Source organism: Aspergillus luchuensis, chromosome 4, assembly GCF_016861625.1.
Source record: "Aspergillus luchuensis IFO 4308 DNA, chromosome 4, nearly complete sequence".
In the NCBI taxonomy this organism is placed as follows: Eukaryota; Fungi; Ascomycota; class Eurotiomycetes; order Eurotiales; family Aspergillaceae; genus Aspergillus; species Aspergillus luchuensis.
In genome coordinates this window covers 1,127,561-1,149,942 of record NC_054852.1, presented here as the reverse complement: position 1 = coordinate 1,149,942, position 22,382 = coordinate 1,127,561, and the positions used below count along the sequence as shown (strand labels likewise).

The following is a 22,382-nucleotide window of genomic DNA, read 5'->3' as shown; positions in this document are numbered from 1 at the left end:
TATATTTTTTTATTATATTTTATATAATTATTTCCTGGACTTTTATATCAGAATTAAGAATAATTTTTAATAGTAAAAAGTCCCAGCCGTATAGAATAAGATTAAAAAACTTAAAAAAATAAGAAAACAGTTGTAGAAGATATAGTAAATAATTATAAAAAAATAAAAAAAATATTATAATAAATATAAGAAGCTATTTTTATTTAAAAAAAAAGATTTAGTTAAGTTATTAATCCAGAACTTATAACTTAAAGAATTAAGAAAATTAGTCCTGAAGTTTATAAAATCTTTTCAGATCTTTAAATATATCAGATCTCAAGTGTATTACTTGTATTTATTTAAATAATATAAATAAATTTATAATATATTTTATATTTCTCTACTGGAACTGTAGAATATTAATTAAGAATATAAAAAACTATTTTTAATATTTAACTTAAATAATAAGAATAAATAGAAAGTTGAAGAAGTTAAAGATTATTAATAGTATAATAACTAAAACTACTACCTAATTAAATAAAATAGATAGCTGAGTAAATATAATTAGTAGATTTTTAATAAAAATATAGTGAATAAACAAGGAAGTATTAAAAAATATTAAAAGATATATTAAAAATTATAATAATTAAAGAAAATCTAATAAAATATTACTAGATAGTCTACAGAATCATACTCAGCCATTAATAATAAATTAATTAGATAATATTTTATTAATATATTAATAAATATATTTTAAAGTACTGTTATAAGGTGATAGGCTGTATTTATATATATTAATAATTATAATTTACTATTATTTAATATTAATTTAATTATAATTTAGAAATAAACTATCTTTATAACTCTTCTAAAGCCACTGAGAATTTTTTAAATATTTAATTAAAAATCTTAGCTAGTTTATTACTGTTGAATTACAAGCTAACTGCAGCTGAAATATTATTATAAAATAATTATTTTACTAAAATCTATAAGATAAAGCTGGAATTATTGGATATAAAATATAATTTTTTAATATTAATTCTTATAATCTTATGATATCTAGCTAGAAATGTTTTATAATTAATAATATAATATTAATAAAATATTAATATAATAATTAATAATTAAGTTATTTTTTATATATTAATTTCTAGATAACTGAGAGACCATAGTAATGATTATAAATTATTATTATTTAGATAAAGATCTTATCTAGATATATGATACAGTTATTAGTAATATAAAAAATATCTTAATTAAAATTTATAAAAGTATTCTTTTTTTTATCTTCTAGATTATAAAAGAAACAAGCACGGTACTAATCTAGAAACTCTACTAGTTTAATAATATTTTCTAAGGCTTCTGCAGGAGTCTAGTTATATTAATCCAGAAATATTAAAAGAAGTCTATAAATCTGTACTACTTTGCAGCTGTTATATTAATTATAATACTAGTAATACAGAATAGATATCTTTCTATTAAAAATATAATTAATTTTAAAGATCTCCTATACTTCCATTTCACTAGATTTAAAGTTCTTTACTAAAGTATAAAAACAACATATATATTATAGCTAGTATAATTTAATTATTATATTATGAACAGTATGTGATTAATTTATTATAGTTTTATAATAATAATAGCATACTTTGTTAACTATATTAAAAGACTTAATATAAAATACATAATTCAAAAATAAATAAAGTAAGAAATAAATACAAAATAATACTTAATTACTAAATAATTGATGTATAATAATAAAAATAATAAAGAATTAATAAAAAAATTATAAAAAATAAATAAAATGATACTGAACTATCAAAATAATAATAATTCTGGGATAGAAGAAGAGAAGAAAAAAAAATAATATAAAAAAATCTTTTATTTATATTTCTTTTTTACTAATCTATCTATATAAATATAATAAAATACTTTTAAAACTATACAGAAATAATATATAATCTTATTTTTATAATATTTTCTACAGATTTTCTGTCTCTTATTATCAGATCCACACTGTTCTGAATTAAGAATATATAAAATTATCTTTAATACCTGAGCTAGATGGCTTGTTCCAGTAAAGGAGAATATTATTTATAATAGAATAATCTAGTTATCAAGACCTTGGATATTAGAATAATGTATTATAGTAATTATAAAAATTATAAGATTATTAATAAAGATTCTATATTTTTCTGATACTTATAAAATACTGATTTCTTTGTAAAGAGCTACTAATTTCTCAAGAATTAGTCTATTTCGTGGATATAGGCTACCTTTGTCATTATTAGACTAATCTATTGTGTTTTATAGTTGATTTCTTACCTAGTTAACAGGCTTTCTACCCTGACAAGTAGATCCTATCACAGTTAAAATAAATACTGAATATAATTAAGTTATAATAATCAGAGATTAAATATATTATAATCTAGACATGCAGTTTAGTATCTTAAATTAAAGTTAGATTAAAAAAATATATAAATACTAGGTATATTTAAATTAAGTAATCTGGAAGATTATTATGCACAAGATTATTACCTATTTTAATATAAAATATAATATTCTCTTTATTAAGACTATTAAGAATATAAATATTCAAGCTGTGATAGTTAAAGTAGATCTATATTTATTATATAAATAATTAGAATATACAGGAATTCCTAAACTAAAAATAATAATTATAATATATAAAATAATTTAGACAGAAAGATCCTCAAGCTTTAATTATAATATATATTTTTAAACTAAATCAAAATACTAGATCTCTTATATTCTAATTATTACTTTAGCTGATCCAACAGACTTATAAATCATAGATTTATAAATCATAAAGCTAATAAATTATAATAAATATCTTTATATATTAATTATAATTAATTCTGTAATCCAGTGATCAGAAATCAGATTCCTCTAATTAAAATCTAATATAATATAAAATCTTATTAATTTTAATAAATAATATAAGAATATAACAGGACACAATATACAGGATTAAAAAGTTAATAGAAGTAAAGAATTCTAAAATTTCAAGAAATAGATTAAATAGAAAGATATTTAAATTATTATTATTTTATTTTATATTCCAGAAGCTAATAGCCTTTCTGAATAATATAATAATTATATTAATTAAATAGCTTATGCTATAATTATAAATCCTGGCTTATTATATAAACTCTGATTATTTATAATAAAAACTGTAAATATAAAAATTAACTAACTTTTTTATATTAATAACTCAAGCGGGAAGTCTCCAGTTCAAAAATAATATAAATATTATAAAATCTCTAATCTAAAACTCTTTCTTAATTATCTATAAATATATAAATACTGTATCTATATTTATATATTATAAGCTAACTAAATATAGTCTATAAAAATAATAGACTATATAAATATCAGATATTTAATTAAATATAAAAATAATTATAATTATATTTTCAAAGTCTGGATTCCAGAGAGTAACTGAATCTATTATTTCTAGAATATAAAATTTATTAAATCAAGAATATATAAAAATAATAAAAATAAATTAAATTAAATTATTTTTATAAAAGGTGTCCTAAAGTCTATATAATCTATAAAAAATAAAATCTACTACTATTATTTATCTATATAATAAGATAAATAAAAGATTATTAAATTATAAATCTTACTTATAGCTCTAATTCTAAAAATTCTAATTTTATAGGCTTTACCAGTTATACTAATAATACTAGAATTATTAATATAAAATTAAGTATAAATCTTATTTTTAATATTAAAGATACCAGCTGCTCCTCGGATACTCTAAATATAATTATTTAAAAAATATAAATTAATAATTATACAGAAGTATATTAGATAAGAAGATTAGTCTTTAATTATTATTATATATTTTTTATTATAACAGGGTTAACCAGAGACTCTAGTATCTTTATTAAATATTTTAAATAACTTTATAAAAATAAACAGTTCTGAATTAATAAATATTAATTATTCTGAACCTGTAATAATTATATTTCTAAATAAATTATTTAATTTTATAAATTTCTAGTACCATAGACTCTATATAAATAAAACTAATATTTCTAACCAGTACTATTAAGATTTAATTAATTTTTATATTTAGTACCGGAGCCCCTGCAGAAACAGAAAAAATAAAATTATTTATTTAATAAATAAATTATTATTTTATCTAGTAGAGATCTAGAATACTCTAGATAATAATTTATAATATTTAACTTTTTATATATTTTAATATTTTAAATAATCTTATTAATATATATAGAGGGTTAAACCCTAAGCTAAACTCTTATATTTTTTATAATAAACTAAAAATCAGTATATAATAAATCTTAAGATTCTTCTAAAAATATATAATAATATATTTTATTATAAACAATAAAAAAAGTCCTTCTGAAATAATATAAGAATAATTAAATATATCTAACTATTAAACCAGGACTAAGAGTTATTGATATTATAATTTTTTTATTTTATAAAATAATAATAAAATTATTTTATATAAATCTTTAATATAAGACTATAACTGCAGAGATCTAGAACCTACTTAATATAAAAATTTATAAAATAATCTTTTTTTTACAGAATAATAAGATATCTATATACTTTCTAGTAAATAAATTTATATTTTAAAAAAAAATATTAATAGCTATATTATCTGCTTTAAAATATAATAAATTATATATAAAAATTACTAGAAGTTAGAAGAGGATTTTAATATAATATATATTTTAGTTATCTCTGAATTATTAGTTAAAATAATATTAATTATAATAACTATTTATAAGCTAGAATAGGAGTAAATTAATATTATAATTATTTTTTTATATAATATAATTAATAATTATAAAATCTATATATACTAATCTATAGGTTTTGAATAAAACTTAGATTATATTTATTTTTTTTAATAAATATTATATAACTTACATCAGGCAGGTTATCTCTGAAATAAAAAATTTAATTAATAATTTTAAAAAATAAAATTTAAATTAATTATAAAAAATCTGTATATCTATCTCCACAAACTTATAATTATTATTATTTATATTAATAATTTTATTATCGCTGACTGGACTACTATAAAAATTAATAATATTTATAATAATATATTTTAATATTTTAAGATTAAATACCTGGGATCTCCAGTATAATTCTTAAATAATATATTAATTAAAGATTAATAAACTGGAATAATAATTTTTAATTAATATTTTTATACAGAGAACTTACTAGTTTTATATTAAATAAATAAATCTTTATTTTAATATATATTAATAAATTTTAATTATTAGAACCACCGCCCGGAGAATCTGAGTTTTAATTAAAAAAATATTAAATATTATATATAATTATTAGATTAATTAAATTAATTAAATATATAAATACAGCTAGATATAATATATGCTGTCTTTTATTTTTAATATTAAAATTATATATTTTTATTATTTAATATTACAGCAGTAAAGAATCTCTTATATTATTTAATAAATAATTATTTTAATTTAATATTTATTTTAAACTATTAAGTAATACTAGAAGTTTATATTAATACTATCTTCTAAAACTATATAAATAAGAAATTTATAGAATTTTATATAATTTTTTATACAGATTTCCCAGTATTCTGGAATAGTAAGAAATAGATAATTATTATAAATTTATTAATTTTAACAGAGTATATTACATTTAATAAAGTTATTAAAGAAATTTTTTAAATTAAGAAACTTATATAAGTACTTAACCTTATTATTCTAAATATAATTCTAGTTTTTACTAACTTAGCTAATATATTATTACTTATAAAGAATTTAATCTTTATTTTAAATAATTAATAGATTAATAATTATTTACTGTTTATTAAAAATTATTATAAAAAGAACTTACTAAAACTCATGTATATAGGTAGTATAGAAAATCCTGTAAATAGACTGACTAAATCTCTTGATATTATTAATTATCAGGAATTCTGCTGTATGATCTGTCTTACTAGTTAAATTTAAAAATAAGATATATATTATAGCTCACTACTTAAATAATTAAAATAATATCATAATATCTCAGGGTCTTGTATTCAGGGAGATATATAAATAACAGTAGTCATATGACCTGAGGCCACCTTATCATTCTCCCTCTGGCTCCATGTTTCTTCCTCTAGTCACGTATCTCAAGCCACTCGTTCCCAGTAGCCGATAGTACCCACTCTTTGTTTTGGTGTCAAGGTCTTATAACTATCAAGGGATTCTAGACGATTTCTAGCGTGTTAAAGTTAGCTGCGAAGGAGATTGATTGGTATTTGAAGCTGAAGGAAGATCCAGATTGCTGAGAGTGTTCTACACTATGAATTCTCCGTGATATAAGTGGACTATCTTGCCCATCTGGCTTGCATACGGCATAGCATCCGTGCAAATATTGTGAAGATTACTAACTGATATGGCCTTCGAGGTTTGATAAGGTTCCACTGACTGAAAATCTCCAGATAAGCTCAAACTCAAAAGGCCAATAAAGCGTTGCTGATGCCGAAAGAACCGGGAAGGATGTCTTGCGGTAGAACACGAGCAAGGCAAAAGAACAACTGACGCACGGGGGATGAGTTGAACTCCTTCGTCATAGAGCCTACGTTGCCTTTATGACATACGGCATTGAAATTGGTATGGCCTCATCTCGTGATGGACAACGTCTATGACACCATGTATATACATCAATTCCACAAGTCTCCATCTCAAGCAGACCCCTCTTCATCAACTCTCTCCCCACTCTCAACCTGACCAAACCCTTGCTGTTTCTGCATCCTCCGCATCAACTCCGCCGCCTCAAATGTATACTTGCACTTCATCCTCAGCAACTCACCATAGCGATACATGACAATCGGAAACGGGATACAAGCCACGGTCAGAAACCCCGGCACACAAGAAGCCCAATGAATCCCCAGATTATGGTACATCTGATTCGTGAACAAGGGAAACACAGCTCCACCGGCCGACCGAACAATAGCCAAAGCCGCCAGCGCAGTCGCCGCATAGATAGTATACGAATCGACGAGGTAATTCGTGATCGACAAGCTCATAAGGATGCACCCGAAACCAAACGGCGCCGAGAGAATGATACTCGCGGACCAATGAATGCTCGGATAATTAGTCCACGCAAAGCCGAAGATACCGATCGGCAAGGCAATAGAACCCACGATGGCTGTGGGGAGGCGGGATTCCGGCGTTGCCTTGCCGGTATTGTATAGTTTCATATATCGTCTGTGGTAGTCGTAGCCAGCGTACACTAGACCTAGGATCTCTCCGATAGCAAGGCCTAGGAATGCGAGGCCGCCAATCCCTTCAGACCAGCCGCGGTCTTCGTTGTATACGATTGGCATGGCGCCCATGAACATGTAGGTCGTTCCGTAGCCTAGGGCTATGTAGATGGAAGCGACGGTCACGATTGGTTCATGTATGAGGAGGACCCATGGCCGGATTAAGGCTCTTTGGAAGACTTCGGACGGATTCTTCTTGCCCTGGTCGCGCTCGAGGATACTAAGGTGGACTTTTCCGGTGGATTTGGTTAGACGTTTCGCCTTTCGGAGTAGCAGTACTGGGCCGTATGTTTCTGGGACGAAGATGGTGCCGATGACGCCAATCACACCTACGAAGATACAGCACATCCCCTGCACCCATCGCCAGCCCACGTTCTCAGAGACAAAACCGCTAATGATGGGCCCGACGAGCGGTCCTAGTAAGGGTGCGAAGGAGTAGACTATCATTGCTAGCCCTCGCTCCACTGGAGGGAAAATGTCTGCGATAGCGCCCCCTGCGTTGACTAACGGTGATCCGCCGAACGTACCGCTGACGAATCGTAGGACAAGTAAGGTGGTTATATTGCGGCTTCCGGCGGTGCCTCCGATAAACGCCACCATGCCGATATGGGAGATTATCCAGAATATCTTTCTGCCGTAGAGTTCTGATCTGATATTTGAAGGATTGTAAATATAGGGTAGGAATATGAATGGTCAGAGAAGCTTACTGAGAAGTATTATCAGCTTGTTGTTCTATTTGATATGCATCTAAGACAAATACTCACCAAAGGTGCCCATACTGCCGGCCCGACAGCAAACCCCAAGATAAAGAGGCTTATCCCTACAGAAAAGACCTCCGTGCTGATATTGAAATCTTTGATTATTTCATCGCTGGAGTCGGAATACGCGGAAGACGCGAACGTAACGGCAAACACAGAAGAGGTTACGATAAAAGCAATGAACCACTTTCTCGAGGCCGACCAATTCATAGGGTTCTCTGGATCATCTCTTTTGAACTCCACGATGAAGGGATCTGTGCTTGTTCCTTGGCCGTTATGAGCACGGGACTGTTCAGTCCCGCCATGACGGGCTCCTATCGCGACCTCTGATTTGGGAGACATGTTTATGGCCGCTGAAACAGCACACAGAAAGCGACAAAGTCAGATACATCGCCATCATCAGCTTGGCGTGAAGGCAATTAAATCTAGCAAGAGTGGCGTGGCCAGGTCATCCAAATCCCGTGTCGGCAATTAATCGCCTCTTAGATTCCGATAATATTGATACTTGCGTCTGGTTAATCTAATCGCACTCATATGATCAACTACTTGCATGATTGTGCATACTGCAGCTGTATTATCTGTTAATTGGCGGCCAGATTGCGCAATAAGAAATATATTGATCACTGTAGATCATTTACCGGAATGGTACCTGATCTACGATCTGCATCCACCAGGGACCCAATTTCCTGCAGTCACGTTCAGCTTCAGTTTCAGCTCGCAGCTACGCACTGCACTGGTCGTCCTGCTAGGTCACTCGGTGGCGCTAGAGCGCATATCAGCGGGTTGGAAGTCAGTTGGGTTTAGAAGTCGTTTTGCAGGGTCCAAACCTTTATAGCATTTCTTTTTCTTCTCGTTTTCCTGTTTTGGACACAGTTCAGCCAGCGGCAGATGGTCGGCTACCAGTGACTTCACCGATGCACGACATTAACCATATCGAATTATTCTGGTATCGAAACAAGTAGACTCCAAAAACGTTGAGTTTATGCGTATGCGTATGTATGTACGAAGATTGACTTTCAAACCCCATCAATCCCTGCAAGGCAGTTCTAAATGAGTCCGGGCTGTGAGTCAGCAGACAGTTTAGGAGGACGGACAACAAGGTAAGAAGAGGGGCTCAAGAACTAGCAAACAGACTCCTATGAGGGGAAATCTCTAATGTATGTGCTATGTACAAGTTGCGCCGAGAAGCTAGAGAAGCAGGACATTGAGGGTCCGACTGCAACAAATCAAATAGGAACCCTCTTCAGGCTAGTGGTCCTCGCACCCCAGTTCAAATCCCGAGTGGATCAGCCCTAGGCATGAATTTCCACCCGTAGTTTGGCACTAAACTACAGAACACGGAACCCGTCAGTACAAGGTCAGCACTAGACCTTTCCCAAGACCAATCATAACCAACAATCCTATCCACACTGCACAACTCTATCACTCTCTATCTCAATCCCCCCAATAAGCTATCATCCACACAGTCACTATTTTGCTACTAGCACTCACCACCCCCAACCCTGCCCTATCCATCACTTCGTCACAACCATGTCCTCACCATCCCCATGCCTCTCTGGCACCCACTTCGGTCACATCACGATAACTGGTGTTCGAATGTACCGCCCGCATAACAAACAATCAACGACACTCTCCAGCCGGTCATAATAATCGAAGCCGGTCTGGGCAGCAGCCACAGCGAACGGGTCGTAGTGCAACGCCTCATCGCCGAACACGCCCGTGTATATACCTAGGACCGCGCAGGGTACGGCCTAAGCGATGTGTCTCCGCGTGAAACTACAACCTAGAACCGCATGTATGAACTGTCCCGAATACTGGAGGTAGCAGGGATCAAGCCACCCTATGTACTAGTTGAGCAGTCATATGGCGGTGTCTTGATCCGGGAGTTTCGCATGCATACCAAGTCGAAATTGGCGGGGATGGTGATAGTTGATTCTTGGAGACAGCCTAATCCGTCACAGCGGGGAGGGTGATAGTTGATTCTTGGAGACAGCCTAATCCGTCACAGCGGGGATGGTTTAATTTGTTGGGTGGGGTGGTGATTGTTGTAGTTGTAAGGTTAGATATAAATCGTGTATTCTCAGCAGAGAAGTATGAGAGGATTAAAGAGGATGAGAAAAGGCATGAGAATATGTTTCGTATGGAGGAGGGGTTTGTAGCAAATAGTATGGAAGGGGTTAATGCTGGATTGCCGCTGGGGTTTCAGGCGCTGGGTGATGAACGATTGAGCGTGGTGTTTGGAATTCTATCGGTGGATTTCCATAAAGTTTAGGGGTTTGGTATTGTAAATCGGTATAATTCTGAGGAGGTGAGGGCAAATCTTCCTGCGCGGCTAGAGACTATTGAAAGAGTTGATGAGGAAATTCAGAGGGCTCATCTTGGATTGTCGAGTCAGAGTCGGTTTGTCTACGCGCAGGGGAAAGCCGTGACGCATAATGTGCGTTATATGGCCCCGGAGCTGCTTCGTGATGAGCTTTTGTGGGTATTGGGGCTGACGTATCGGCAGTTTGATGGTTGGGACTGCTCGCTAATACGTAAGAGGAAATCATTATCTTTATCACCTTGTATGCTTTAGAACCTCTAAGTAATATAGTTTAAACGGACACATGTACAACGAAACAAACCAGGTATAGATAATGGAGAATCTGAAGGGATTCTATCACACACATGGTTTCAATAACGACCCTAAACGCCATCCCATGCTCCAAATCACAGCCCATTCTCCCATAACTCCGATGATGATATAGATGGTATCCCTCAAACAGCCGACTGACTGTCCTCGGTTTTAACCCTATTATCCCTTGCCATCCAATGCAGATCTCTCAGTCTCAGCTGCCGCATATACACTCTCTGCTCCGCGGTGGGATCAAAGTCCCGCTCTAAACCGTAAAACCCATTGGTCATGAGGTAGTGCGTGGAGTAGCCGGACAGAGTCAGCATTACACAGCCGAGAATGACAAAGAAGATGACCGCCGCGTCGCCAATATATGCCATGATCGATAGTTGATTTTGGTTTTTGTTGCGTGATTCTTCGGTACAGTAAAGGAGTTTGGTGGCGGTGCTGCAGCGGGAAACAGTTAGACCATGAGAGAATATAGGCTTGGTCTATCTTACTTTGGTTGTAAGTTGGGCTGAGTGCGTCGACTAGTGAGTGGATTCTCTCAATTGAAAAATAAGAATGAAAGCACGCTGGTAGTTATTATGAGAGGCAAATGCGCAAAAAGAGAGTATTATGTGATATAAAGAGCGACAGAACGCAATTCTGAATATAAAGAGCGATAGAATCGTAGAAAAAGAAGGACTGAACTTTGAACACTTTTTTTTCCCGCGTTCATCATCTCCCCCCTAACCCAGTAGTATTTATATCAATACCACATCAAACATCACAGTCTCTACTAAAGTATCTCCAAACATTCCTTCGGGGCCAGAACGTCCAACTACTCCCGATACAGTCTAGCCTCTAGCCCTATGATGTCATTAGCGAGCTGGCCAATCATGTTGTCTAATCTGGATCAGAAAAGGGTTTAGCGTTACGAGCATGTTAGTGCTTAGTATTGCCAAGTCTAAATAAGGAAAGTCTTGATTTGCGGCGCCTGACTGAGAGGATCCGAGATGGAGGTTAGACCAGACTAACTTTCAGTTTCTGATTGGTGAGATCCGTGTCACAGTTCTGGCATCTGGATAAGAATAGACGGAAGGATGAACAGCTAACGCCGGGATTGAAGCCGAGTTTAGATTCGGATATCTTAATTCCTAGATGGGTTAGTTGTGTACCCGGGGTACCTTGGACGGTGGATCTAAAGGACCCCTTTTCCATTGATCTTATTACTACAGTGAAGTAGATACTGGAATGACAACTGTCCTCTCTGGAAGACACACAGGATAACGAAGTTTCTCTGACTGACAGTTAATCTGGGAATATTGCCACGATTGTCTTGCTCCTTTCAGCTATCCGTGCATTTCGTCGTTTCATTTCCGATACTATATGTACCTTGTGAACTTAGCCCTAACTGAATATATGAGCTGTCGACGCACTACTCGCTAGACTAAAAACACTTTATCAGATATGTACAGCCAGGTGACAGACAGATATGTATCCCAGCATAATCTACTTACAAATAGTAAATAGCGAATAGCAACCCTAATGAAAGCGTAAGATTGTCAATCTTTATCAATCAAGCACAACTTTTGCCCCCCACCCCCAACTCCATCAAAATTTACTCATATCGCACACTCCTGTTACTCTAATATCCCTCCTCATCAACACTATATTCACGATACACAGTCAAACTAAACCTTGCAAACGCACTTCTAGCTCTAATACCCCTCCCGTACCTCGAAAACAACGGCGGCACAATACAAAACACTGTCGCAACCGCCGCCAACACCGAAACACTAAAATTGGCCCCGAGCCGATCCAACATAGGCTCCGAGATCAGTGGTAACGCAGCAGACAATAACGCCCTCACCAGACTCAATGCCGCCAGTCCACTCGCCGCATAGCTGAGATAACTATCCGTCAGATACCCGCCCAGCACGTAGTCCATCTCGTTGAGACTATACCCAGCCAGCACAAGAGCTGCGACCGACACAAGCCAAGGGAGATTCGTGACAGCTGGCGGGATAGTCCAAGCGAAAAGCCACAATGCCGCAGCGAGAATTGGTGCACCGATCCAGAATCCTGTCAGTTTGTCTTCTGGGAGGAGTGGTCGGCCCTGAGCTCGGTGGTGGGCAATGATGCGGAGGTCGAGGCAGCGGGTGAGGAGGCCGAGGGTGAGGCCTAAGCCAATGGCGATGAAGGGGAGGCAGGCTTGCTTTGAGGTGAAGCCGAAGGATTCGTAGATGGGCGGTAGGGCTTCGGTGAAGAGGTAGACTAGGGCGATAGCGACGGCGCTGATAATGGAGACGGTGAAGACGATAAGTTCGGTGAAGAGGAGCCGGATAGGGCGGAAGAGCGCGATGCGGACGAAGCTGCGCATGTCAGGAGCTTTGTCGGGGTTGAGGCCTTCCAGCGTGTCGATTTTGGTGACTCTGCGGAGAGTAGCGACTTCACGGGCGAGGAGGAGAGAGGGGCGCGATTCATTCAAAGTGAGTAGTAGCAGGGTCAGGATTCCAGTTACCATGGCCGCGATGTAGAATATCCATCGCCTGATGGGGTGTTAGTCACATCATTGGCATATACTGGGGAAATTTGGGTGTGCACCAGTGGGTGTAGGCCACAACAAAGGTACTGAGAATGGGACCTACAACGAGTCCCAGGTTGGCGAACATGGTCCAGATGCAGATGACCCAGACTCGCTCGCGAGAGTTGAAGGTGTCTTCAATACTACCCACTACAACAGTCGTGGGAATGGCGGACAGAAAGCCACAGAGACATCGGCCAATCGCTACTCCTATCAAAGATGGCACGGATGCTATCAAGATGCATGATAGGCCGTAGAGAGCTGAGCTTGCCACATAGAGCTTTTTGCGACCAAATACTTCAGAGTAGGGGGGGAATACGACACCCCCAATGGCTTGGCCGATAAGATATCTGAGAAGTCAGCCTGGTTGTGCTAGAGGAAGTAGGTGAGTACTAACATGGAAACGAAGAGAAGAATTGACAGAGTTCTTGAAATATTGAAGTCGTGCACAGCATGGTTGGCCGCAGTTGACTATATGTTCAGCAAATGTACATCATTTATAACAGTTTGATTACCCACGCCGGCAGTGCTGATAGCAGTTCTGGAATAATTAGCCTCGGTGTAATCAAAACTAGCGGGCTTCATACGTGAAGAATTCCAGGAAAATAATCAGCGTAGTATCATAGACCTTGCGTCGCAAGCTCCAGTTTCGCGGGTGTCGACAATTTCCCAAAGCCCACTGTATATGGATTCCGTCCGGGGCAAGCTTAAGGCCATACTGGGGCAGCAGTGCCAGAAGCGTTTCCTTTTCGCTCTCCACAGGGGCCGTGATAACCCGGGAGACGGTTTTCATTGTGAGAATTTGGAAAGACCAATAGCATACTGATCCCTATACAGCCGGACTTGGGATGCAGCTATATACAAAAGCCTGTCTTCAATGTTAGCTCCCAGGGGCACAAGCTCTAGAGTAGTACACATTATCTAGCAAAGAAAGGAGACTAATAACAAACGAATTGTGACTGGGTTACACAGTCACCGGCTCATTATGGGGTTGGGCCTGATCTGTCCGGGGAAGCGGTTGATGTCCTTGATCTAGATTCAGTCGGGATGTCGCCAGTGATGATCAATGGGTAGAAGCCTATCATACTCACGATGCTGCAACGGTCTGTGACATTGCTTTTCTTAGTTGGAAGCACAAGTCGTCTGTGCGGTATAGCACTCCGTGGTCTGTGTCTGCCTTCGGTCCGGTACCACGTCGGGAGGTAAAGGGCAGCGGCTTTTCGCATGTGCCAAACTTTCACATATCCAATCGATGAGCTTGTTCCAGCATCGGGAGGTCGGCTGGGTAAAAACTCATGCACAACCTCTTCGCGGTGCGGCAGAATTCGAACTGCGGATACTACAAGATTGAGCTAGGCATTTCCAGACACACTTTATTTCGCATATAAAACTAGTCTACTTCCTGACCCACTATTTTGGACCATGTCTGCTCGTATCACGCGCCTAGTCCTCATCACCATCATTATCACCCCCATTTAACACGCCGCTGTTTCCATTGTAGGCCAGTAGATTGGGGCTACCGGCAACATTGGTGACAACATTCCGCGTAGCCAGTCTCTTGAGCTCAGCCGTTGCGGCCGCAGGGGTAGCCAGGTTCCGCAAGCCCATCAAATAAATGACCAAACCTGTCACATGAGGCGTGGCCATGGACGTACCGGAGATGGTGTTGGTAGCCGAGTTGGAACCGATCCACGCAGAAAGGACTTGCTCTCCCGGAGCAAAGATGTCAACTACGGACCCATAGTTTGAAAATGACGCACGGGCATTGCTTCTGCTAATAGCGGCAACAGTGACAGCGTCGGGTGCAGAAGCCGGGCTAGTCCGTGCTGCATCTCTCTGCAAGACATCAGTGAAACTTCCTCCGAATGTTGGACAGTCTAGCAGAGCGTACATTCTCATTTCCAGCGGCAACACAAGAGAGTACACCCTCGTCAAAAGCATTCTCAACTGCATTGTTGAAAGCATAGGAGTAGCCCCCACCTACCTCATGGTTAGTAACTTTCAGCTACCAGGGAGGGCGACATTACCAAGACTCATATTGATAGCTGCCTTGCTGGTCCTATTCTTGCTAACAATATCATTGGCTGCCCAGTTGAAGCCATCCAGAATGACTGATGTCGAGCTTGATTCACCCACAAACACCTTCACGGATAGTAGGTGAGTGTTTTTCGAAACACCGTATGTTTTGCCGCCAATGGTCCCTGCTACATGTGTGCCATGTCCAACACCATCAACATGTTCGCCCCCTGCAGCATTGTATGCCAGGCTAGCACGGCCACCAAACTCATTATGTGTAGCCAAGATGCCGGTATCCACTACATAGGCATAGGTACCCTCGCCAGCGCTGTCATCATAGATGTAATCGGTGCTAGACGCACCCCGATGCGAGATACTACCTAGTCCCCAAGGAGCTCGTCTTTCTGTGACTAGCGTATCGAGATACCATACCTGATCTTGTTCCACGTAAGCCACCTGTACGCCAATTAGTTTGGGCTTCACGGCCTCGGACAGTTAGCCTCATACATGGTCATGTTTGCGGATCTCCTCGATAGTCTTCTCATCAAAAGACCCCGCGTACCCAGCAAAATTGGCAATTTTGTATGTTCTTTCGATGCCGGCGGGAAGGTCATCGTCGGGTGTACTGCGGCCTTCTATGCTGCGTCTGTGGAGCTCCGTTACCCATGCGGAATGGGACTCAATTTTCGCGTTGTCAATGCCGGCCTTGAAAGTAACGATGTACTTTCCCGGGATGGTCTGGATGGTCGGGTGAGGGACCTGCTCTGTGGCACTGAATACTGCAGGCAAAAGCAGGGCGAGCAGCGGGAAAATGCGTTTGAGGAAAGCCATGTTGAGCGAGTTGCTGCCGAAAGAGGAGAATTGTCAATGTTGGACTTGAATGCTTAAGTTTAGTAGTGCAATGGATAGATCCTTTATAGTCTCACAACAAAGTCTAAGTCCTGTTGTCTAGGCCACGGTTTCAGTCACATTCACCTTTTGTTGATTGCCATCAAGTGGGGACCTGGTCAGAAGGACTTGGTCAGTATATTTAAAACTCAGTCAGATGGTCACATTGCATATTCGGGCTACTGGGTTATGCTCCGTGAAGGCATCATGCATGCACAGAATACAGATAGCATGCAGGGATGAGATTACGGACACATTCCGTTTTGGGGGCAGCTTGACCAGCTGTCCCTTAGCTTCTCTATGGGCTGTTTTGCTTGCTGGGAGATAGATTCAATGTACTAATTCTTATGACACAATACATAGTAGGAAGAACAATTTCCAGGTTCAAAACAGCGGCTCTACACTGCAAGAAGTCTTCATGGAAATAGAGGTCACTCAAAGAGCCTTGTACAGGCGGGGGATGGTGAACAGACTATTCGCCAGCCAACGTAGCCCATCAATACTTGGCATCTTCACGCGATAGCATCTGGGGTTGTGCAGCTTCTATATCAGGTAGATCCTGCCCCAGCGAATAAAAGGAATTTGAGGGATATTCACAACCCTACTGTAGGAGGCGGGGATATGTAGGTGACTGAAAGGAGTGTATTGTTACCCAGTGTTACACGGCGTTTGGACACAAAAATAACCTCTGGTTAACCTGTGCATGCAGCTATATTAGTGGTCCAAGAGTTCTTGACATCGTCGAAAGGGACTTATATCCGAAGGCTTTGCAACAAATGCTTTCTGCCACTCATAAGGCCCCAGACGGTATTGGTTCCACTAAGGCGCCATATGAGTAGCACATGCCTATAAGGCTTTCTGATACACTCATACCAAAATTTCCAAGTGTCAATATTCTGGCTGATGAGATTATTCAGATACCAGCGGGTTAGGAGATAATCACAATCCGTCGTAGACCACACCCGGCCCGGGGAATCTATATCAGCGCCGCCCGGTTGAGGGCCGGATAACAAGCGAGGTATATGCAGGGCCAAGCGATGTCATGCTGTCCACTATGGGGGGCCCAAAGGACTGGGGCCCATGGTTGTAGAGACGTGAGACGCACCTCCCCTGCATTTGCGACATTTGGAATCCGTCCAACATCACGGGGTCGACCGTCAGGCTCCGAATGATCATTGATAATGTCTCTCCGTGGTGTGCAGCACAGACTGTCACGATCACTTACCGGCTTCTCTCCTGCAAGTCATTCTCCAGTCAAGCTACCTTGGCGTGTCCGGTGACGGCGGGATAGGGGCTGTCTGACAGACTGCATATAGCTTTCTAAATGACTGTTGCACTCAGAGATGGCTGGATAGGCCGTTGCTGGGAGAGTCTCTGGATTTGCTTTGTTTGACACAGGAGCGTGTTGGGTAGAACAAGGGAATGTGATGGGAGGTTGACGTTGCAAGCGTGTTCCTTGGCTGGGGTCTCGTTTCACAGATCCCGTGATGTTGCGTTGCTATCATCCATATCATCCTCTTGAAAAGAGGAGAACTCGTTAGCGGTAAGCTATAATTTCCCATGTATGTGAGTGTTTATCTGCACTAGCGAACAGATCGCAGATCTAATCAAGTCTGAGACTAGATATGTCGAGGTAAAGCACAAGGGGAGGATGCTGTACTGAACAGCAAGGATCGGATAGAGCATGTTTGCTTCCAGTACAGTCGCCATTGACAATTCTGCCTCCTCCAGGAATTTGAAGCGCCGTTAACCCAAGGGCTATGCGTTTATTTTGTGCTTCCACGCTCTCACTGCAAGCGTTTGTTACTTGGCACTCGAGGAAGACATTGAATGTATCTCAAATTAGACTGGACCAAAGCAACGACGATTAATAGGTGAGTAGAAAATTACGTCTCATTGTATAGCTGCCGGAATAAAGCCAGGAGGGTCCTACACTTTTAAACTCAAAAATTTCATAGAATTCTTCAAGCCCCAGGATGTCTCTATCAAATTTGCCCATTCACATCTAATTTGGAGAGGGTATAGTGAATGCTGACAACAAACAGCTCCGGAGTACATATTTATCCGAAAACCAACATTTTTTGTCAAATGGGCGGTCGGTCTCTGCCACAATAAGCCTTCACCGCCGTGACAGGGCAATCGGGGCGAAGTCCCAATCCGATTATCGCAAACAATCAGATTCCCGAAAGAGCCCCAAGCATTGATCGCCAGATCTTCCCTATCTTTCGATCCTGAACTTCTCTTGTGCTTACTCGTATATGGTTTTACCTTGTTCTTTCATCTACCTACCCTTTGATCCTATACTGCCTGATGCCTTGAAGATGAAACGTAGCGTGACCTGGTCTTTGCAGATATATATTTGTAGTGTCGGATAGTATGCGCGCCATCCGCTACCGTACTATATAGTACTCAATAACTACAACTTCTCCCACTGTATTAGTACCAGGAACTACGAATGCTTGCTGGTATTGTGTTATTACCAATTACCTAGGACGATGTTGAGTCTATCATATAGCGCCCCAGCAGGATGACCATCCCTGTTAGGCCGGGAGCAGCCACAAGCCGCCAGACTTAAGGGTACTTCCGCCAGCTCCCACGTCATCTCTCCCGCTTATGCAACACCTCAACGAAGAGGCAAGATACCTTGTCCAATCACTTCGTTAAGTTCCATCGTGGCCTAAGTGACGCAGTGTCAATTCCTCACCAAGCTAGTCATGGCCACTCTGAAAAGTGGCTTCGTCATAGGCGCACTCACGGTGGCCATGGCACTTTTCGCCATATACCTCTCACCATTTACTGATGTTCTTGTTGAAAATCTCACTGGTTACTACGGACTCGTCTTTCCGAAAACACCCGTATCACCACCAAGAGTTTATGACACTCATCATGGCATCGAATATATTGGCAGTCTGTCAAATGGTGTAGAACATTTCCAAAACATCTTCTATGCGGAGGAGCCAACTGGTCTCCGACGTTTCGCTCCTCCTGTTCCAGTCCGCTCGTCGAAAGGGTCCGTGATCGATGCATCCCAGCCTGGAGCGTGGTGCCCCCAGGGCACAGGAGATATCCTGCCTTTCACGAGTAGAGTGTCAAATATCAGCGAGAATTGTCTAAGCTTGAGGGTTGCTCGCCCGACCGGTGTCAAAGAACAGGATAGACTTCCTGTTGTGGTGTGGTTGCATGGAGGTAACTATATTCATACTCTCCTGATTTTCTAAATTGAGACTGATGCTGAGAATGCGTAGGTGGCCATGCTCTGGGTTCTGCTTCTGACATCCTTTACAACCCGGAAGGGCTGCTTCAGGGCGCCGTGGCGGCAGGGAAGCCGTTGATATATGTCGGGACAAACTACCGATTAGGATGTAGGACATATACACTGTGCGCTCACGTAGATGTTGCTAATCGCCCCAAGTCTTTGGATTTGCGACTAGTAGGGCCATGATTGAGAAGAAGCAGACAAATGTCGGACTGCGTGATCAGCGCGCTGCATTGGAATGTATGTAGACATTTTACGCACTACGGCATGCTTGCTGACTCAATGAGCAGGGGTTCGAAACAACATCGAAGCATTTGGGGGTGACCCCAGCAGAGGTACAATGACTGAATCATGTACCAAAACAGGCACGGGCAGCTAATGCATCTATAGTAACTGCCATCGGGCAGAGCGTCGGGGCCAGCGACATCGGCCTGCACTTGACGTCTTTCAACGGCACCAAAGGTGTCCCGTTCCAGCGAGCCATGTAAGTTCATTGATGTTCATTTACTTTCTTCCAGTTATCTAACATATAAAGCATGATGTCTGGCGCCCCGGGTCTCAACTTCAACAGTGACCCGACTCTGGTATCCGAGAACACCGCAAACATCGCGCGTGAGGTGGGTTGCATCACTACTAACGACGCCGAGTCCTTTGAGACACTAGAATGTCTTCGACGAATCCCCTTCGAAACTCTCACAAATATCTCCGTTACGGCGTCACGTGCAGCTCGCCCCCCATTTGGAGAAGGGTTCTTCTATCCGACCATTGATGGCGACGTTCTCCCCGCCCGACCCTCTGAGCTCCTACGTGCCGGCAAGTTCGTCAAAGATATCCCTATAATTGCTTCGTGGGTGGCCAACGATGGAGCCTGGTATGCCCCACAAACAACCTCCACCGACGATGAAGTGCTTGCTAGCTTCGGACTATGGTTGTCGAAGCTCTCCCCTTCCACAAAAGAAAGACTTCTAGATTCATATCCGGTCACAGACTTCGCGCATATGGTCCGCGAAAGCTACGACGGCCCTATATCACCCCAGTACTACCGCGCCGCGCAAATGAATCGCGATATCTGGTTCACCTGTCCAGTGCTTGATTTTGCATGGCAGTACGCTCAGAGAGGATGGACCACCACATCTAAAATATGGCTCTACGAGCATAATGCGACCAGATACGCGCCAGTATTCGAAATGATGGGCGTACCGATGTGGCGCGTTGCTCATCTCAGTGATATTCCCTATGTCATGAACAATGCTAACCTGGAGGGTGGGGCTAATAACTCCCCGGAACAAATGGAGTTAGCACGGGAGGTGAGCAGACAGGTGATTGGGTTTGCGCATGATGCGAGTCCTAGTGACACATGGCCTGCTGCATTCTCGGGGATCAGTGAACAGGGACTTTCCAAGGATACGCCTGATCAGCTGTCGATTCAGGTTTTCGGGGGCCCTGTGGGATCGAGGGCGACCAGAGTCAGCATAGATGCGGATGCGGGAGGATCTACAGAAGCAGAGAAGGCAGTCTTATGGGAAAGGCTGTTTGACCGGTGCGAATTCATCAATAGTGCACAGATGCGAGCGGAGGCTGGAGTATAGTTTTACTTACGGGAATTTAATGCTAATGTATGCCTGCCATGAGAGGTTTGTGGAAAGTATAGGTTATGGGAGCAATAATATTTTGATGCGCATGCGCAGATGTTCTAATGCTTTATCATCATCTCCTCCCTGCCTCTTGCTTTGTTATGGTGTGAAAGGAAAACCACTCTTTTTATAAGACATGAATGGATATATTGGGGTCATTTAGGTAATAGTCTAGGGGGCACCTCCCGGGGGAAAGTCACTGGAAACCAACCCTTGTAAATGCTCACGATAATTCGAGATTTATACCGTCTTCACGATCAATGTGCTGCTGATCTGACTATTTTTGCACACGGAAGCTCCAGATCAACTTGCCAGACTGGGTGCATTTCGAGGCCGTCACCTGCCGTATTGCTAGCCTCAAAGGCTGCATTTATGAAAAGTGTCTGATGGTCCGTTTTCAATGGAATGGCATCGTCCGTACAGTGACTCGTTTCTACAACAGCTGGTGATGTCTCAGGATCAAGTCTGGACAGCTTAGTGACAACACTCGACTGCCCATAGTCGATAGCCGTAAAGTGGGAAGGTTCGTTACCAATCAAAGTCCTATCCCTCCATTGTGCAATCATCGCACCCCATCCTTCATGAATGTGTCCAAAACAGTGCATTTGGGGTCTAGATCTCGCAATAGCCTTGAATAAATCTGGACACCCAGCTCTCCTGTTGTCAGTATAATCCATAATTCCCCTGGGAGGACCGTGCGTAATCACGATATCAACATCCTCCTCAATCTGAAAGTCATGTCCCCTTTCAGGATGGTACTGAAACCCCCAGTCCCCGAGGGAGGGAGTGTATGGACTGGCATAGATGTTGAGTAATGCTCCGTTTGGTAGTGTTGATAAGTGTGTACCTTCGTCTAGGAAGATAATGCCGTTGTCTTGTTCATTTTCGAAGAGAGTTCTGACTTCTTCATAGTCTCCGTATACTTTCTTGACGGAGGAGTCGTTTTCGAGACCAGCTTCGCGGATCTTTTGTTCGAAGGTTGGTGTGTCTAGGGTGAAGTCGTGGTTTCCGGCGATAACGAGCTTGATTGGCGCTTTGAGACGCTGGAGCTGTTTGATGGTTGCTTGGAATTCGGTTATGTAGGAGGAGTTTGTGAGGTCACCGCAGTGTATCACGACGTCTGCCGAGTGCTCGAAGCATGCATCGGGTAGCTCTGCCCCGTGGGTGTCGGAGAGGATGAGGAAGCGGGTTCTGATGGAAGTGGGGGACATAGTTGCTGTGGGAATTAAGGGTGTTGGTAGAATGAAAATAATGGGTGTGAGGCAGTAAAATTATGGGACTTATAGGAAAGGAGTATCTAGGGAAGTTCCTAAGAAATACCGTGACGCTACAATTATGCCGTGACTCTATACAAGACGGCTG

General features: G+C 39.9%; 7 protein-coding genes across 7 annotated transcripts; 1 reads left to right on the top strand and 6 right to left on the bottom strand.

The window, feature by feature from the left end:
- Positions 1-6,703: 6,703 nt before the first annotated feature.
- Positions 6,704-7,885, bottom strand: AKAW2_40421S (uncharacterized protein; the record flags this gene model as incomplete). The annotated part of the gene is made up of 1 exon (XM_041688747.1): positions 6,704-7,885. The coding sequence occupies one exon, from the start codon at positions 7,883-7,885 to the stop codon at positions 6,704-6,706; it is 1,182 nt and encodes a 393-aa protein (XP_041542501.1).
- Positions 7,886-7,978: 93 nt separating this feature from the next.
- Positions 7,979-8,385, bottom strand: AKAW2_40420S (uncharacterized protein; the record flags this gene model as incomplete). The annotated part of the gene is made up of 2 exons (XM_041688746.1): positions 7,979-7,987; positions 8,050-8,385. 2 exons carry the CDS (start codon positions 8,383-8,385, stop codon positions 7,979-7,981), a joined length of 345 nt encoding a protein of 114 aa, XP_041542500.1.
- A 2,415-nt stretch (positions 8,386-10,800) lies between these two features.
- Positions 10,801-11,037, bottom strand: AKAW2_40419S (uncharacterized protein; the record flags this gene model as incomplete). Its single annotated transcript, XM_041688744.1, has 1 exon — positions 10,801-11,037. The coding sequence occupies one exon, from the start codon at positions 11,035-11,037 to the stop codon at positions 10,801-10,803; it is 237 nt and encodes a 78-aa protein (XP_041542499.1).
- Positions 11,038-12,287: 1,250 nt separating this feature from the next.
- AKAW2_40418S (putative MFS multidrug transporter) lies at positions 12,288-14,019 on the bottom strand (the record flags this gene model as incomplete). Its single annotated transcript, XM_041688743.1, has 5 exons — positions 12,288-13,191; positions 13,247-13,576; positions 13,624-13,697; positions 13,746-13,767; positions 13,814-14,019. 5 exons carry the CDS (start codon positions 14,017-14,019, stop codon positions 12,288-12,290), a joined length of 1,536 nt encoding a protein of 511 aa, XP_041542498.1.
- A 650-nt stretch (positions 14,020-14,669) lies between these two features.
- ALP1 (S8 family peptidase) lies at positions 14,670-16,073 on the bottom strand (the record flags this gene model as incomplete). The annotated part of the gene is made up of 4 exons (XM_041688742.1): positions 14,670-15,062; positions 15,118-15,206; positions 15,254-15,698; positions 15,750-16,073. The coding sequence occupies 4 exons, from the start codon at positions 16,071-16,073 to the stop codon at positions 14,670-14,672; spliced, it is 1,251 nt and encodes a 416-aa protein (XP_041542497.1).
- Positions 16,074-18,844: 2,771 nt separating this feature from the next.
- On the top strand, positions 18,845-20,975 carry AKAW2_40416A (uncharacterized protein; the record flags this gene model as incomplete). Its single annotated transcript, XM_041688741.1, has 6 exons — positions 18,845-19,316; positions 19,376-19,492; positions 19,543-19,626; positions 19,677-19,721; positions 19,777-19,870; positions 19,922-20,975. The coding sequence occupies 6 exons, from the start codon at positions 18,845-18,847 to the stop codon at positions 20,973-20,975; spliced, it is 1,866 nt and encodes a 621-aa protein (XP_041542496.1).
- A 302-nt stretch (positions 20,976-21,277) lies between these two features.
- On the bottom strand, positions 21,278-22,231 carry AKAW2_40415S (metallophosphatase domain-containing protein; the record flags this gene model as incomplete). The annotated part of the gene is made up of 1 exon (XM_041688740.1): positions 21,278-22,231. The coding sequence occupies one exon, from the start codon at positions 22,229-22,231 to the stop codon at positions 21,278-21,280; it is 954 nt and encodes a 317-aa protein (XP_041542495.1).
- Between the last annotated feature and the right edge of the window lie 151 nt (positions 22,232-22,382).